Source organism: Tupaia chinensis, unplaced genomic scaffold (genome assembly GCF_000334495.1).
Source record: "Tupaia chinensis unplaced genomic scaffold, TupChi_1.0 Scaffold000251_1, whole genome shotgun sequence".
NCBI classification, from domain to species: Eukaryota; Metazoa; Chordata; class Mammalia; order Scandentia; family Tupaiidae; genus Tupaia; species Tupaia belangeri.
This window is the reverse complement of record NW_006159731.1, coordinates 2845193-2863239: the sequence shown is the minus strand read 5'-3', so window position 1 is coordinate 2863239 and position 18047 is coordinate 2845193. Positions and strand designations below refer to the sequence as shown.

Below are 18047 nucleotides of genomic sequence, written 5' to 3'. Positions count from 1 at the left end.
TAACATTCAGTAAGTACCTGTTGGATAAATAAACTATTTTTTAAACTCTACTATTGCTAGTTAATGTGAAGTAGGCTATTTGTGCCACCCCCACCAGAAATGGAAGATACCTACGCAGTTGGAGTTGCCAATGGCTGACATGACAAGTAGAGGGCTATAATCTAAAAGGCAGTGAGAAATGTAACTTGTCTCTACATTCAAGAGTAAGACTTTTCAGTCATTGAAGCTAAATATATTTTGAGAATGCTGTTGTAATAAGTGAAAGGAAAAGATTTGACAAGCCCGTTGATTTTGGGGACAGGCTAAAAGGTTTCTTCTGTTTTTATTTTTTGTCTTTTCTGATCACGAACTGTGTAACTCTATATTATAGCTGATGATGAAAAACATTCTGAACCATGCTGCATTTTTAAGAGTCCATTTGTTAGACAAAATATGAGGAAATGTGGTTTATTTTATCACTTCTTTTTTCCTTTTTGGCTTCTAAATGGCTATTTAAATACAGATAACACTACACAACAAACTGGAGGAGCAGGTTTTGCACCCTACCTAGCTCACCTGCTGCCACCTGATACCTCCACTGGGAGGGCAGAGCCAGCTACGGAGCAGTGTCACACAGTGGGAAACGTGCCCAAGCTGGGCCCCCCAAATGCAAGAAGCAGTGCACATGTTGAGGACTGGGGAGGTCGGGACACATCGCCACTTGCCATATGCCACTCACATCATTTCAGAACAGAGTAGAAGGAACTCTAGACAAAAGGGAACAGAAGTCAAAGCGAAGACATTACATAACATGCAAGTTTTTCTTAGACGATCAGAACAAGAAATGCAAACTGAATGTGCACCCCAGTTTTATCTGTAGTATTCAGATAGTTTTACTTTCACCAAGATTTCTCCACATGTTTTTTTGGGGAAAAAAATGTGATGGGGCCAGCAAGTGGCATGGTGGTTAAGGCGCTGGACTCCCACATGGCCGATGACAGTTTGAGTCCTGGACCTGGAGGCTTGCTTTCCTACTTTCCTTTTCTCGCTCTCTGTCTCTCTCTCTCTGGTCAAATTAAACAAATAATAGTGATGATAATAAGTGAAATAATTCTTTTAAAAAAATGAACATTCATTTTCATGTAGTATATGACATTTTCTTAAAACAACATGTTTCTTATTATCAAAATTCATTTTTGGTTGGCTATTTTTCCTGCACAATAATTATATATGTATATATAATTAATATTAAACACTTTCCATAAATCTTACAAAGTTATATGAATGGATGCCAGCAGATGGTGTGGTGGTTAAGGCTCTGGATCCCATATGGCTGACTGCTGTTTCGGTCCAGACCCAGTGGCTTGAAAAGCATGCTGGTTGCATGTGCTATATATATATATGAATAATCATTGCAAACAAATGTGCTTAGCACCTCTATTGTTGAGAGCCCATTGTCTCTGTGAATCTGCATTTCCCTGAGGCAATTGTTTCAGTTACCTCTCTGGATTTTTTATTCTGGCAGCGAACATAAAAATATTCAGGAGAGCAGCAGATGGCGTAATGGTTACATCCCTGGGCTCCCACAGAGTCGACCTGTTCAAGTCCTGGGCCCAGCAGCTTAAAATTCAGGCCAGGCGTGTGTGGGTGTGTGTGTGTGTGTGTGTGTCCAAAATCCCAAGAGGAGAATGGAGGAGAAGGGATTGTAGCATAACCATTTCCCCTGGGGGGAGATTTCTCGCTTTCTGTCTCTCCGTCTCTCTCTGCCTGTCTGGCAAGTGTGCGCACCCTATAGCAAAAAAAAAAAAAAAAAAAAATTTTTAAAATGAAAAAAACATTTTTAAAAAAAACTCACACACACGTATATATTCAATAGTAGCAAAATTAAGTATCCTTGCAGTACTCAGGGAAGTTGAGTAATATATTGATACATTTACCCAGAAATCTGGCTTCTGGACCTGGAATTCCTAACTGAATAAAGAGAATGAAGATTTCAATAATGCTTCCTGTAGTAGAAAATTACTTAACCTAGAAGAGCCTCTTTTTTGTTCTTATAAAACTAGACTATTATATAGTTATGAACGTAGCTAAGTGGTTTCTAAATCTCTTCCTGCTTTAAAAGTACATAATTCAAAACTGCTAAAATCAAATACTTTTAAAGTTGACTGTGATCCACGTGAGTAAACACATACATATGCCCATATACATACACACATACACAGTTTCACTGTGAACATGGGAGGAGCTAGCTATACAATGTTTTGTAGTAGACCTTTACAGTGCATCTGAAAAAGGGTTTTGCTTCTGCAAAAGTGTCAGGGTGGCCTTCGACCTGCAGGGGGAGTTCCTCTGAGAAGACAGATTCGGGGAACAGTTTCAGCTACCTTCTCGCTCAGCCTCCAGGTGTTTCCGTTCAGAATCAGGGCAGTGTTTTGGGGACTTCCTTCCACTTTAACTGGGGACCCAGCGGAATTTGTAACCCCCGCTAGCTGTCCGGATAGTGAAGGCATTGCCCTGGGGGAAGGCGAGAGTGCGGATGGTGCCGTGGCTGCGAATTGGGGTGCTGAAGGAGCCGCCCTCCTCCAGTTCACTGTGGCTCAGATTCAGCGCGCTGCGGCTGCAGTCAGTGCGCAGCCCGCGGAAGGCGCCGTGCAGATTCCCGGGCCTGCAGTCTGGGCTCGCCGGCTCTGGCTGCAGTCTAGGCCTCTTGGGATCGCGATTCTGCAAGGCTTCATCGCAGCGCTTGGAAATCTCCCGCAGGATGGCGTCCACTTCCGCACAATCCTGCCCCGCAGAGCTGAACAGCTCCTCCAGGCTCCTTTTGGCAGTCGCTTTGAGCAGAACCGACTCGGCCTCCACCCCGCAATCCCGGGACTGCGTGATCATCAGCTTCTACCAAAGATGGGGAAGAGCGCCGCCCTGGGGCCAGCGGGACTCGCAGGTGCCGGGGGCACCGCACACCCAGCGGTGCTCTCCGCGCCCCGACTCCCACCGTGTCCCAAGCCAGCGAGCAGATGGGAGGTGCACTGGAAGCTCCAGCGTCCTGCAGAGTCCCACACACTCACGCCCCACTTACATCCAGTACGGAGGCCAGGTGTCGGGTCCTGCTGGCCAGTTCCTTCAGCTGCACGTTCCGCTCCTTGAGTGAGGCGATCTCCTCCTGTTTCTGGGTCAGCGTCACGTGCAGCTGCAGAAGGAGACCCAAACACTCAGAGAAGGCCACTCTGCAAGAATTAAACCCAAATCCCGAGCTTTCACCAGGAACTGAGGACCAAGGGCATTTGCACTGGTGAGGATAATAATTTGCCTGAGATACAGAAATCTTTTTTTTAACAAAGCACGTGGACAAAATGTATCCCAGTTCATCTTCAGCGCAGCGTGGATGTGAAGAGTACTGACCAGCAGCAGGCAGGTCTAGGCTCTCTCTCTGAAGTTCACCCATCCTATACTTCCGTTTCTTATCTGTAAAATGGGACTGGTAAGAGTCTCTAGCTCCGGTCTGGGGGTGGCATGGTGGTTGGGGCACTGAACTCCCACATAGCTGCCCACGGTTCGAGTCCTGGACCTGGTAGCTTGCTTTCTCACTCTCTCTCTCTCTCTCTGTCTCTCTCTCTCTGTGGTGAGCACGTGTGTCCTATGGCAAAAACCTTTTTAAAAAATTCTCCTGTGCTGTAGCTGTTTGGAGTCAAGGGGTTTCATGTGTTCTTGCTGTCTTTTTTCTTTAGAATCAGGTGGCCTTATGGGCTTTGGGGATCCTCCTAACCAGGGATCAGGTCAGCAGGGTACTGTGGAGCTCTCACAGTGAGCACATTTGTTGTTCTTGGTGGCAATGGGCAGCACTGGTTCCTCCTGCTCTATCCAGGAGAAACATGTGATAATGTGACATAAACATTAACTGCAGGGTAGGTGTGATCAAGTTGCTCTATGGGGAACATATTTTCTAGGAGATGTTCATCCTAGGATGAGAGCATTAATAGGCATTGATGCATACATAGCTCTTACTGTATGTCAGACAGTTCTCTGTGTTTTATGGGGCTTTCTTACCCTATCACAGCTTCTCACTCTCTCTCTCTCTCTGTCTCTCTCTCTCTCTGGTGAGCACGTGTGTCCTTTATCAACTTCTAAAAATAATAATAATAAATAAAACTAAATTTAAAAATGAATCTCTAGCTCAGTGATTGTGGGCATTAAGTGAGGGGAGAAAGTAAGTTAATATATTTATGGCCATGTAAAAAGCCTTTTTTTTCTTTTTTTGAGAGATTTTTGGTATAGAGTGCATGCACTGCGCTCACCAGAGACAGCCAGAAATCACCCCCCCACACACACACACACATCACACCCAATCCCCCCCCCTCCATTCTCCTATCTTGGGCAAGAGCACACACACATACCAGACATGAGTTTTAAGCCGCTGGGTCCAGGACTCAAACCATGGTCAACTCCAGGAAGTCCAGCAATGTAACCATCTGCTGGTCCCATGTAGAAAGCCTATTTAATTGCTTGCCCTGTTAAAAGTTGGTGGTGTAGGGGACCAGCAGATGGCATAAAATTTAGGTCGCTGGACTCCCACATAAGCGATGGTTCAAATCCCAGGCCCAAGGGTTTGATACTCAGGTGAGTGTCCAAGATGCCCACAGGAGAATGGAGAAGGGATTGCAGCATAGCCATCCCCCCTGGGGGGTGATTTCTCCTCTCTGACTCTGGTGAGTTGACTCGCCCTATAGAAAAATCTCTCTAAAAGAAAAATTGTTATGAACCATTAGCCAGTCTACTGATTCTGATGTCCTCAGGGATGAATGTTTCTTTAGCAAGACTCACTTCCACCCCACACACTATACCCTATCCCCACCCCGGGATAACCCAGCGTCCCTACTTGGTTATTCTCAACGAGGGCATCCCCCAGTGCCCTCTGGTTCTGGTCGGCCACCTCCTTCCAGTACTGCTCGGGCGGGGGCACATCTGGAGGCCGTAGTGGTGGTGACTGCAGGGCTCCTGGGTCCAGCGGTGGGGAGAGGCAGGACCCAAAGGGTCGCGATACATTGCAAGGAGAGAAGGGGAAGTCACTGCTGGCCAGGGGAGACGACATCAAAGAGGAGGAGTCTGGGGAAGACCAAGAACTGGATTTGTAGCCCCAGGCCCCAGACGAGGTGTTTTTGGCAAGTGACTGGGTTTACAATCTCCACGACCCCGGAAATCTGACCTAGACTGATTTTAGGGAAGGGGGCTGTCCTTGCTGTTAACCCCGAGAAGACTGCACTTGCCTGCAATGAGATCGTCTACAGTGTTTCTGAATTCCTGCAGATCGAAGTCCGCTTCTGTTTGCAGTGAAGGGTTCTAAAATAAACCAGAGTTGGAAACCAGTTAACTTCGAGCCTGGAGGGTCTGGAGCAATTCCTAGACCGACAGACAACTTTCCCAGCACGGCGGCGGCGGCGGGTCTGAGTGCGCTCGCGTTCACAGGTGAGGCGCATACCTAAAAATCCAAGCCTCGTTCAGAACACAGACCCATCAGGCTTGCACCGCCTAAGAGAGCCAGACGCACGAAGTTTGCAGCCGGCAGCTCCCGCAGTCCCCGCGCCGTCCCATGGACTGGCCACCACCAGCCAGCCAGCCAGCTGGCTGGTGCGCCTCCTGCGCGGGGTAGAAGCTCCAGTGCAACTTACCCCGGGCCTGCCAAGGAGCAGCCGCTCTAAAGCAGAGTGCGACCTGAACACCGGATCTTCCCTCTGAAGACCCGTCAGGGTGCAGAGTCCTCCAAAGCAGTAAGGAGGAGGCTGTGTTGTTAGCCGAAGCCCTGTTACAGCCAACCACCACCCTCCCAGGCCCAGCGCTGCCACAAGGAGGGGAGGGAAAGATAGGCTATGAGTTCAAGGGTCAAGGATGCTCTGGAAAAATGCTTCTGTTCCTGCACAGCAAGTGGGACACCTGTTGCCACCTTTAATTTCTCAGAATGCTTCTTCGTACAATCTGGTGCACCTCCACTTCTAGAATGGACACTTCCCAAGGCTCCAGCGGCACATCCTGGTGCACGAGGGGCAAGGAGACGGTAAAGGGCTGGGGAAGGGGTGCGAACCTTTGTATTCCCTTAATCCCTGGGCACTTAGAGTCGCAGTTCTTTTACACCTTCTCTCAGTTAATCCTCACACCCGGGTGTGAAGCTGGCAGCCCAGAAAGTGATTCCGGAGAAGGATCTGAAGCTCAGGGAAGTTGAGCCTCACAGTCTCCCAGCTCTGAAATAGTGATATCAGGGCTTCCGCCTCAGAATACTAGTGCTTATTCCAGTCCTCTCCTCCCTGCTTTGCTGCCTCCAGCTTTTCTCACTAGTTTGGAATGTCTGGCTTCTGCTGAACACAGCCCTGGCATGGGCAAAGAGTCTCAAGGGCCGGGATGTGCCGGGCTGCGTCGAACGTGTCCATGTCCGCCAGCAACAGGCATTCTACTGATTCCACTATTGAGTCAGTCCTGTGTGTAAATTATACTGTTCTCCCAAAACAAGAGAGTAGAGAACGTATTCTGACCGTAACATCAGGAAGGAAAGCGTCAAGCAGGGAGGCTGGCGATACCAACTGGACCCTGCAGCTAAAAGGAGAAAGGAGCTGAGAAAGGAAGGACTGAGGACGCCAGACAAATCCTAAAGCGTGAGTTCCACCCTGGCTGAAGGGGCCAGAAATGAGACTCATGCCCAAGGTAGTTCAGTAAGGATTCAAGAAAAGCTCTACCAAGAGGAGGCTGGAGGTCACCTCGGAAACTGGGGCACCAGAAATGCTTCCCCTATGCTGTCCTGGGTCTCCAACACCTTTAGAGCACTTCTGTCCACCTTCCCGGAGGAAAGAGGCTGGGAAATGTGACCTGAGCTGTGCTGGCCAGCAGCCTCCCCAGGGGGTCTTCCCAAGGGAGCCTCTCCGCCTCTGTATAGCTCTGTCCCTCCCAGGAACAATCCTGGGCCGTTTAGTCTATCTGGTGTGACCTTGAAACTTTGACCCCTGCTTTCCCAAGTATCAATAGATAAACCTGGCATTTTATCAACTATGGGGTTCTTGGGAGTCATGACGTATTTTTCTAGGCAAAAATGCGTCATGACTTTCCCAACAACTTAATATAATGACTACAAGGGGGAAATGACTACCACAGAACATCTCATCCAATTTAAATTCTGAGTCCAGCCAGGAGGTACAAGCAGGAGGGCACTCCTGCTGGATGACTGGGCTACTGTACAGAAGGCCCAGGTTTCGCTCCTGGTCTAGCCTAAACAGGCTGGGCACAGTGGCACTGTCCTATGGTCCTAGCTAACTGGGAGAGTGGGGCAGGAAGACAGACTCTGTAAAAACATAAAATAAAATAGGGACCAGCAGAGGGCATAGTGGTTATGTCAGGACTCCTACATAGTCAACCACGGTTAGAGTTTCAGACCTGGTAGCTTAAAACTCATGTAAGGGGCCAGCAAGTGGTGTGATGGTTAAGGGTGCTGGACTCCCACATGGTTCACCATGGTTCAAGTCTCGGACCTGGCAGCTTTCTCTCTCTATCTCTCTCCCTCTTTGGTGAAATAAAAATAAATAAATAAATAAATAAATAAAGTTTAATGGAGCAATTCCAAAGGAAAAAAAAAAAAAACTACTCACGCTGGGCAGGCACCATGTGTGTGCATGTGCATGCCCAAGATCACAAGAGGAGAATGGAGGAGAAGGGACCCCAAAGTGATGGTCATCCCCACAGGGGGGTGATTTTTTTATTTCTGTCTCTCTCTGTCTACCATCCCCTGGGGAGTGATTTCATTCTCTCTCTTTCTCTCTCTCTCTCTCTCTTCACTCTATAGGGCACACATGTCCTATAGCAAAAAATGTCTCCTTAAAAATAAAATAAAAACCCTCTCTTTGAATGAAAGAAAGAAAGAAAGAAAGAAAGAAAGAAAGAAAGAAAGAAAGAAAGAAAGAAAGAAAGAAATGTAGGGTTGGCTGGTAGCCTAGTGGTTAAAGGAACTGGATCCCACGTGGCCCACCATAGTTTGAATCATGGTCCAGCAGCAGCTTGGAAAATGTCCAAATCCCAAGGATGGAGAAATGGAGAAGAAATTGTGGCATAACCACACCTCATTGCGTTATTATTTCTCTCTCTCTCTTGCTCTTTCTCTCTCTCTTTCTGGACAATTGTATGCCCTCTGACAAAAGGAAGAAAAGATGAGCGAAAGAAGGAAAGGAAGGAAGGTAGGAAGAAAAGAGAGGAAAAGGGAGAGGGAGGGAGGAAGAAAGAAAAGAGAGAGATCTAGAAAGAAAGGGAAGGAAGGAAGAAATCTGCATATTTAAGCAAACATTCAACAAAAGTCTTCTTGGCTTCTGTCACTTGCAAAATACACATGTTGGGGTAAAGGAGTGACCTAGGTCTCTGGTCAGGTGACAGATGCTCACGCACTGCCTTTCCTCACTTGAGCATCCAGCTCTAAGAATAATTAAATGTCCTCCACAGGGCAATGTCCACTCCTGCCACTGCATTAACAATCTCTACTCTGGGAGAACTGAGAAGCTTTGCTTCATCTTTGCTTCTAGTTCTGGGAGGTGGCTATGTCTTCTGGAGAGTTCTGTACTGGGTATGTGCCCAGCACCCCGTGGTCCCAGCACATGCAGCACCCTGCCTGTGGGTTGCATCTGGCTAAGACCTCCTGTCCTTCTGAGTACTTCCTGACCCACTGGGGAGACTCCTGGCCAGCGTTCATTCAGGTCACATTTTCCACCCTCTTCCCACCAATAAGTCAAGCTTCTGGCTTCCCCCACAACAGCACTGAGAACCACCACACTTTGCCTTGCCTTGGAGTGTCAGCCCTGGAAGTGTTGGAAATGGGATGGAAGTAAGAAGACAGGCTTTGGGGGGAAAGAAATACACACACACACACACACACACACACACACATCTTTGCCTCCCCCCACCCGATGACAAGTGACCAGGGCTTTAAGAGGAGAAGAAGATTTTTAAAAAGTGCCACTACATGGGGCTGGCAGGTAGTGTAGTGGTTAGGGCACTGGATTCCCACACATGGTCAACTATGGTTCTAGGCCTGGTGGCTTGCTTTCTCACTTTCCCTTTATTTCTTTGGTCAAATTTTAAAATAAAAATAACAAATAAAATTAAATAAGTAAATCTTTTTAAAAAAATAATAAGGGCCACTGCAGAGGAACATTTTCTGTCAAATTTCTTCCAGATTCCTCTGTTCTTCCCACTTCCCACAAATGCAAACTCTCTTCCTCTTTTCCACTCTTGTCGATAAGTTACCCATCTCTTCCATTCTTAGATACGCAGGGAATGAAACCGGTTAGAATGGCCTGGAAACAGGCGGGACATTTGGCCGGTGTCCAGGGCAGAGCTTTGCTCCCACTCCTGGCCTGGTCTCTCAGGGCTCAATTTTCCTGCTGCCTTGCAATAGCTCCTGGGAACAGATAGCGTGGGAGAACCAACCCTCCAGGTGAGCGCAAAACAGCTCCGGATACGCAGCCTTTGTAACGTACTGAGAGGGTGAGGAGGGAGGAGGAAGTTCAAATCCGAAAGGCTCAAGTTCACGTACGAGGCCTCCCTCTGCCAGCTGCAAATGCCAGCGCTGCAGAACCTTTATGGAAATAAACCCACCACCCACCCGCGAGTTGGAGTCTGGGCTGTGCGAAGCCGCGAGGCTGCAGAAGGGGAAGTACCTGCGAGGCAGCCGGGTCACCACAGGGCGGCGTGTCGGACCCAAGCAGCGAGGAGCAGTCGGCGAGGTCCTGCAGGTCTATGGTGGTGAGCGCTGCACCGGGAGACCGGGAGATACGCGCCGGGCGCGTCCTGAGCCTCTGGGCAGGCTTTTGCTGGGACCCTCGCCAGTTCGTCGGAGCCGGGGACAGGGAGGGAGAACCAACTCCGAGCAGCGCGCGCCACACCCACCCGGCGCGGGGAACCCCAAGGGTCGTGCGGGTGCCACGGGGCTCACCTGGCAACGCTGAGCGCTCGGGGTCCGGGGGTTCCTCGTACACCGACACCTGGCTGCCACCGCTGCATGCAGGAAATAACTTCCGCGGAGAGGCCAACTAGCCGGGCAGAGAAACGGTGACCGCGAGTCAGTCCTCCGGGCACAGAGTGCGCAGACCCCGCCAGCCGGGTCAGCGGTCCCACCTTCCTCTCCAGCTTTCCGGGCTTGCCGAGGTGCCGACCTGGCAGCTCCAGCATCGTGTTAGGGCAGATGCTGTCGAAAGCCCGGCGCCCCGCCGCGCCAGTCCCGCACGCCTGCATCCTGCCTGCTGCGGCCGACTGCTCGGAGGCGGCGGCTCAGGCTAGGATGGAGACCCACACCCTGTGCTCTGCCGCCGCCCGCAGGCTCAGAAGCTGGCGGGCGCGTGGCTAAGGAGGAGAGGAGGGCGCGGAGGGAAGCCCAGGAGGGGACGCAGCAGCCGCGCGGGAGGGGCGTCTCGCGCCGGAGCGCCAGAGGTGGCGCCTTCAGCCCCGGACAATGTGCGCGCGGGCGGAGGCGTTAAACCCAAGCTGGCAAGGCGGCTTCCCCCGGGAGCAGCAGCGCGGGGCCCAGGCCCGCCAGCGCCCTTTCTGCAGGCGTTGGCGCCGCAGCCTCCTGGCCGCGCCAGGAAGGGAAGGAAGAAGGAGGGGCAGAGGAGCCTTACCCGTCGGTACCACTGGCTACCGCCCTCCCGTTCATGGACAGCGGGAATGAAAGAGTTAACGATTATTATAGTTCCTTTTCTTCCCACCCCAGCCACGAAGCAGGGAATAAAGGCAGAGTGACATTGGCCAAAGCCAGAGTGCGGCATTTGCTGTGCCCCGCGGGGTCAAGGAAAGATGTAACTGTCGGCAGCGACTCCCCGGAATATAGAAGCCCCTTCCCTCAAACCTGGGCAGCTTTTAGGGTCTGACTCACAGACTTCCACTTAGTTTCTCAGCCTGACGCCAAGAGTCTCGCCCCACATCCCCAGCCCTACACCTTCACCAGCAGAGGCACTTGAGCAAGTCCTTTTTATAAAGCTCAATTTGTTAAAAGTGACATCTACAAACCTTCCTTCAGTTTCTGTAAATGTCAAGGGGGTGTTTCAGGTCCCCCCCCCGGAGATGGTCCCTTTTTCTTCTTGGGCTCTGGCAGCCTGGTGGCTCTGGACTCAAACCGTGGCTGACCACGAGGGAGTCCAGTGCCTTAGCCTCTACACCACCTCTGGTCCCACTGGGCCACGATCTTAGCTGCCCTTTCCAGGTCCGAGTGCTCTGCCAGGAAGGGCCACCCCTGGGCAAGGAAGGGGCTTCTCTCAGGATCACCACATATACCCAGTTTGAACAGTCATGTGAACATTGGAAGCGCTGGGTCCCCTTCTTCTGAGCACCTCGTTTTTGTCTTATACCTAGTGGTAGTGGAGAAAGAACTTCTTTTAAAGCGCCATCATTCTCTTCCCCTTGATAGTTGTTTGGATCAAGAAACAAGGCATCCCTGACAGGGGTGGAGAGTAGCCCAATAAATATAGGCAGGGAGTTGGGGTGAGGTCAGCCAGCTGGAGTTTGTGGGGTATCTGTCACCTACAGTGAGCTCTGGCTGGAGGATCAGAGAGCCACTGAATCAGACCAGACTCCACCCATGACCAGATCTGTGAGCCCCAGGACTTTAGGACAAACAGCAACACTGACCGCCTTGAAATGCTGCTTCAAAGATGAGTGAGATTATTTATGTGAAGTGACTGGTGCTTAGTGTGGATAATTTTATTTTTTCCTAAAAGAAGGAAGATGATCATCCTCCACAGGGTCTTGTCATGCTGGGATCCCCTTCCCACCATCATCCTCCCTTCCTCCAGCCCATCGGTGCTTGGCACTTTTGTCTGTCTTCCCCAGGGTGGATTCAGCTTCTCTTGAGAGAGAGATTGATTGGTTCTTGATAGGGTTCCACCCGTCTAGATCCTTTGAGTCCCAGCCTCCCAGTCAAGTAGGACTACAGGCACCCTTATTTAGGTTGGGTGGAAACACACACACACATCCTAAGTCATCAGGAAGCAGCACCCTCTTGCCTGTGTCACCCAGACTGGGTCTGTTTTATTTTTTAAGTATGTAATTTTACTTATTATTTTTAAAGTTTGCTACAGGGTCCACACAGTCAACAGAGAAAGACAGAGAGACAGAGAATGTGAGAAAGCAAGTTACTAGGACCAGGACTTGAACCTTGCTTTGTTTTGTGGGAGTCCAGCATGTAAACCACCACGCCACCTGCCAGCTCCTTATTTTTTTTTTCTTAGAGGTTTTTGTTATAGGGTGCATGCACTCACCAGACAGACAGAGACAGAGAGACAGAAAGCGAGAAATCACCCCCCAGGGTGGATGGCCATGCCACAATCCCTTCTCCTCCATTCTCCTCTCGGGATCTTGGGCATGCACACACAGGCGCCCGGTGTGAGTTTTAAGCCACTGGGTCCAGGATGCAAACCGTGGCCGACTACATGGAGTCCAGCGACATAGCCATTACACTAACTACTGGTCCCCCTTATTTTGTTTTTAAAACAGGAATTTCGGTTACAGGTCCAGGCTGTCCCTGGTTCTGTCTCCTGGTTCCTCTGGTTTATGAGTAGCACTGTCAGTAGCCACCTCATTTCCACCCCTATTCTTACCCACTTTTCAACCTGTGAAGTGAGTAGGGGGGGGGGACCTTGTCTGAGTTTTGGAAAGATCTCTACACATGGAGACCATCACAGATTTTCCAGGACAGTTTCATTTACCAAATGTTCGTCAATGAGTTCCAAAAAATAAAATAAAAAAAAAACACATTGTGGCAACAAGGAATGAAATAGCTGGATTATATAACTCGTAGTCTGGATGACTCTGGGACCAACCACCCATATTAATCTTGCTGACTGATGGAGTAGACAGACACTGGTGAAGATGACTCCTCCCAAAGTCACTCTTTATTATTTTTAAGAATTATTTTATTTAACTTTATTTATTTATGTATTATTTTAATTTGACAACAGAGATAGAGTAAGAAAGCAAACCACCAGGTCCAGGACTCAAACCTCAGTCGGCCATGTGGGAGTCCAGCGTCGTTAACCACCATGCCACCTGCCAGTCCCATCCAAAGTATTTTGCAGAAAGGCCAGATCCTCACAGCCATGCTGAGGTCCAAGGTGGTTTGGGTCTTGAGACAAGTGATATAATCTTCCCCCTTCACCTTTTTCACCATCACCACAGCCCTCTCCTTGACCAAAGGAGGAGAAAGTTCAGCATTCCAGGAGAGAAGGGCTAAGGGGCCCAGAGTAAGGCACCTCTGGCTCCAGAGAGCACTTGGAAGATGCATGTGGAAAGAAAGTGAAGGAAGGTTCTCTAAACTTGCTTTGAGGTTTTTATTTGTATTTGTCATACATTTAGAGTTTATTATAAATGCAGTGAAACATGACTGGGATTTAAAAGGTTTTTTTCTTAATTATTTAATTTATGTATTTAAATTTGACCAGAGAGGGACAGAGCGAGAGAGAAAAAGAAAGAGAGCGAGAAAGTGAGAAAGCAACCCTCCAGGTCTAGGACTTGAATGACAGTCAACCATGTGGGAGTCCAATGCCCTTAACCACCATGCCAACTGCCAGCCCTGTGACTGGGACTTTTTTTTACCACCAAAACTTTACTATAGTATGTGTTCAACCCCCAAAATTTGAAAAAGCAGTACAACGAATGACCGTATGTTCATTTCTGATGAACACTTCGCCATAATTGCTTTATCTTTATTTCTTCACTCCAAGTGTTTCTAAACACCACCTCCTCCCTCATCACTGTGTAGGTATCACCTAGAATTTCTCTCTCTTTTTAAAAACATACATTTATCGGGGCCGGCAGGTGGCATGGTGGTTAAGGGCACTGGACTCCCACATGACCAACCATGGTTCAAGTCCTGGACCTGGTGGCTTCCTTTCTCACTTTCCCACTCTCTCTCTCTATCCCTCTCTGATGAAATTGGAAAATAATAATGTTTAAATAATTCTTTTTAAACACATACATTTATCTATTTATTTGTTGTGATTTTTAAGCTGCTGGGTTCAGAACTTAAACCATGGTCAGCTATGTGGGAATCCAGTGTCTTAACCACCATTCTACCCACTGACCTGCCCTCATCTCCAGAGGGCTTGCTGTGTGCCAGGACCGGTGCTAGAGGATTTGTATGGAGCACCTCATTAGAGCCATACCTCAACTCTATCAAACAGGTGCTATGGTTATTCCCATTCTTACAGTTGAAAGTAAGCCTAGAAATGAGACTTGCTAAAGGTCACTCATCCAATGGGCTCTAGAGCCCACTTCCTTAAACCCTAATTTATACTACCTCACAATACTTACACGTAATCTCATTTGCGCTGTAAGACAACCCTGCTACCAATTGTAGAGCTCAGAAAGGTTAATACCTATGCAGAGATAATGGCTGAGATTCAGGACCCACAGCAGATTCATGACAGTGAGAATGAAGATAAAGTGACAGCTATAGAGTCCAAGAGCCCCAGCCTGGGGTAAGGATTGTGCTCGCTCCCCAAAATATGTTTCCTATACAGACACTCTTCACTTAATGACCAGGTTATGTTCCTACAACGAAGTTAAGCAAATGACCACAGCGGTGAGGAGTTTAAAGGCAGATGTCTTGAGTATAGTAGCACCATAGGGTATGTATTTTTCTATTCTTAACTTTACTATTATTTTCCAGTTTGATCAGAAAGAGAGAGAGCGAGAAGTGAGAAAGCAAGCCACCAGGTCCCAGACTTAACCACAGTCAGTCCAGCACCTTTAACCACCATGCCACCTGCTGGCCCCAAGGTATGTATTTTTCAATAGATATCGCACACCACCACACGTGAATAATGTAATTCTATCCATACAAAAAGCATACACTAGATAAGTGCCAGAAAGTGATGAGACATCACAACATAATACTATAAACCAGGGCATTGTTTTGATTTATTTTCAATACTGCTATGGGTGCACAACAAAGACAGCTTTATAAAGGAAATACACAGTCTTGCATGATCTGATCGTGAACTCTTTGCATTATGAATACAGGAAGGAGACAAAGACTGACAAAGGGGATTCCTAAGACTCCCACTGGCTGAGCAAGGGATTCCTCCCAGCTGGAGGACTGGTCACCAGGTGGGTTGTTAAATGAGGAGTGACTGTAGTATCTGTCCAATGGAGAGCAGAATAAATAACTGGTCCTGCACCCAACTCAGGAAGAGGGTCTCAGAGTTTCCAGAAACCTCTACGTGGGGGAAGTTTAGCAGTGTGGCTAAGACTGGGACTCTGGACTCACTGTATATTAGTCTAGTCAGATATTCCAAACACATTCTCATTAAGATAATTTTCCATTTTTGTGTCCCTTAAAATTTTTTTTTTTTCCCCTTCACCATCCTGGCTATTCCGCAGTTGATTAACCTCTCTACATCCCAGTGTCCTCCTCCAAAAAACTGGATAATAGACTGCTTCATGGAATTGTTGGAAGACTGAAGTAAGGAATGTTGAACACAGTACCTGGTACACTGTGAGCACTGGTAACGCCATTCTTACTATGCTGTCTTTGTTAAGGTGGGCTCACCCGAAGCAGTGCGAACAGCTGAACCATGTGATCGCAGGGTGAATGGCCTGGATTTGTAACAACCACATGCACCTGCAAAGCCTTAATTTTCCACATGCATCCGTTGTCTGCGGGGTTCTCCATATGGTGTACTGCTTGCTTGCCTTCTGCCAGCACACCTGCGCAGTCCTCGGAGCTTCCCAGCCCTATTTTGCCTGCGCCCACAAGCGCAATTCTGGCCCCTCTGGACTGCATAGACTGCTGTGGGTTTTATTCTGCTTCACACACTATCTGGCTCTTTGGACTCTCACTCTTTAAGTGCGCAGTCCTCAGCCTCCTGCCATGAGGATCCTGGGACCCAAGCTTACAAGGGACTCATCTTATCACTGGAATCACAGTAGCGTGAACCAAGTCCAACCAGGTGTTCCCCAGACAGACGTCAACTGGAGTGAGGAACGGATCCCTTAAACGTCAATATGACCCCTATTCCAGGGCTGACTTCACCTTTCCTTCCCACTGACAGGCACAGGCCAATCACAACAGACACCCTTGTTTACTGGGTGAAAACAACTCTAGTGTACTCTCACAGCAAAATAAACTGGCAGCTGCTACTTGCGAACACTATTTACACATCGCCAGTGACAGAGCAGGAACCCTGAGTCTTTCTCTGTGGACCAAACTACTGCCCTCTACTGAAGCAATGGAGGCGGTCCAGCCCCTGAGCCAGAGAATAAAAGGAAACCAAAGGTCTGGTTTATTTCAAGCTCGGGAACAAGCTGCACTTCTTGCAGATCTGGAGCGGCAGCATGTGAGCCAGGGAAGTACTGTTTATGGACACCAGCAGCTGCAGTTTGCCCAGGCAGTCTTGCAGCACAGCTTCGGGGTGCCCACCCAGGCGTAGGTCCACTGGGCTCGGAAGCCTCAACATGCGGTCAGCCAGCGCCAGGCAGCAGATGGCCAGCAGGGAAGGGGAGTAGCTGGTGAAGGCATAGTCCGCCAAGCTCAACTCGGCCACCCCTTGGGCCAGGGCTTGAGCTTCCAGGGCTTGCGAGACCTCGGCTTGCCCAGCCTCCACGCGAGCATGCGTGAAGTGCTCCAGGAAGAAGCTGATGGTGGGCGCGCCCAGGCTGAAGCGCAGCTTGTGCAGTACGATGCACTCGAGGTTGCAGAGCTGCTGCCGGGAGAAGGCGCCGCAGCACAGGGCCAGGAGCTGCTTCACGCGGGGCGGATGCACCTCCACCTGCAACACAGGCTCACTCAGACCCCGCCTCCGGGTTTGCAGGGCCCAAGACCCACCCAACCTGAAACCCCGCAGAGCACCGAGATTCCTCACATCCCTTCCAGAGAGAAAGCCAGGACTTCACCTCGCCACTACCCCCACTAAAATCTCCTGGATGTATTTAGTTCCAGAGCGACTTCTGTAACTATTAAAAAAAGTGTTTGGGAAAATTTCAATTACCCCCCTCTACCCTAGACTAGAATAGAGGCACCACTAGGAACTGTTTGGGACTACCTAGTGTGTGTGCGTGTGTGTGTGTGTGTGTGTGCGTGGGGGGCGCGGGAGGAGGGTTCTGAGTGAAAGCACTGCTAGTTTGGAGGGGGGATTTAAAATTATGGCTGTGGCATATATAAACTTGCTCACTTGTCTGCCAAAACGAGTTCAAGGAATCCAGCGCTGAGTCGTGCGCGCTAGCGAGCCAGAGGGCCACAGTCTGGTAGTGAACCTGGCTGTCTGCCCGGCGCACTAGACACCGCGCGGACGTACCTGCTTGCAAGCGATGAGCAGGGAGGTGACCCCGAGCAGCTGGAAGCAGTCCGCAGCCACTGGGGTGGTGATGAGGAAGCGGTCCAGAGTGTTCACCGTGAGGCACAGGGACTCGAAAGAGAGGCCGAACTGGCGGTGCACAGGGATCAGCCAGCTAAGCAGTTTACAGCGGGATTCCGGCGTCACCTGCCGGGAGGGAGGAGGGAGGCGGGCCGGCTGAGCCTAGGGCGGAGAAGGGTGGCGAGAGAAAAGAGCCAAGAAGACCTAGAGAGCTTCCCCAGAGGCCGGCAGGAAGAAGAGGAAAAGGCTAAATGCGCTGGAAACTGGGAAACGGGCAGTGCTGCTGAAGAAAGGGCCCAGGCCAAGTGGCAGCTCCGTGGAACGCCAGGATTCGTGCTTGGCGCGCTGTGCCAAACGCCAAACACGTTACCTGGGGTAATCCTCTCGGTAATTCAGTGCAAGGGACTGGGACATCCATTTTCATTTGCCCAAGGTCGGTAATATTCAGGACTCGAACCTAGAAAATAACGTCTTTGCACTCTACTGTGCCCCATTAACTAGCCTGGAGACGAGGTCAGTCACTAGAGACATTCCCACACCCCCACTTTTCTCCACTTGTAAAAGGAGGCTGGTGACCTGGCCCTCCAAAGCCCCTTCTCCTCCAGCGGGAGGCGGGAACTGGACAGGTGCCGGCGGGGACCCAGCGGAGGGCAATAAGAAAGGAGAGAGCCTGGGAGAAGAAGAGCGGCGGCGGGGAGCTGGCTC

The 18047-nt window shown here is 49.7% G+C and overlaps 2 protein-coding genes across 2 annotated transcripts in view; both read right to left on the bottom strand.

Annotated features, from left to right (window-relative positions):
- Positions 1-2226: 2226 nt before the first annotated feature.
- On the bottom strand, positions 2227-10230 carry MCIDAS (multiciliate differentiation and DNA synthesis associated cell cycle protein). The gene is made up of 7 exons (XM_006149003.2): positions 10114-10230; positions 9932-10028; positions 9657-9748; positions 5241-5313; positions 4853-5079; positions 3056-3166; positions 2227-2871 (listed from the first exon to the last, which is right to left on the bottom strand). The coding sequence occupies exons 1-7, from the start codon at positions 10228-10230 to the stop codon at positions 2431-2433; spliced, it is 1158 nt and encodes a 385-aa protein (XP_006149065.1). The 3' UTR covers positions 2227-2430.
- Positions 10231-16254: 6024 nt separating this feature from the next.
- Positions 16255-18047, bottom strand: part of CCNO (cyclin O) — a 2228-nt gene continuing 435 nt past the window's right edge. Inside the window, 2 exon segments of the mRNA XM_006149002.2 lie at positions 16255-16757; positions 17283-17504. Of these exon segments, the coding sequence (XP_006149064.1) occupies positions 16272-16757; positions 17283-17504 (708 nt within the window). The 3' untranslated portion in view covers positions 16255-16271.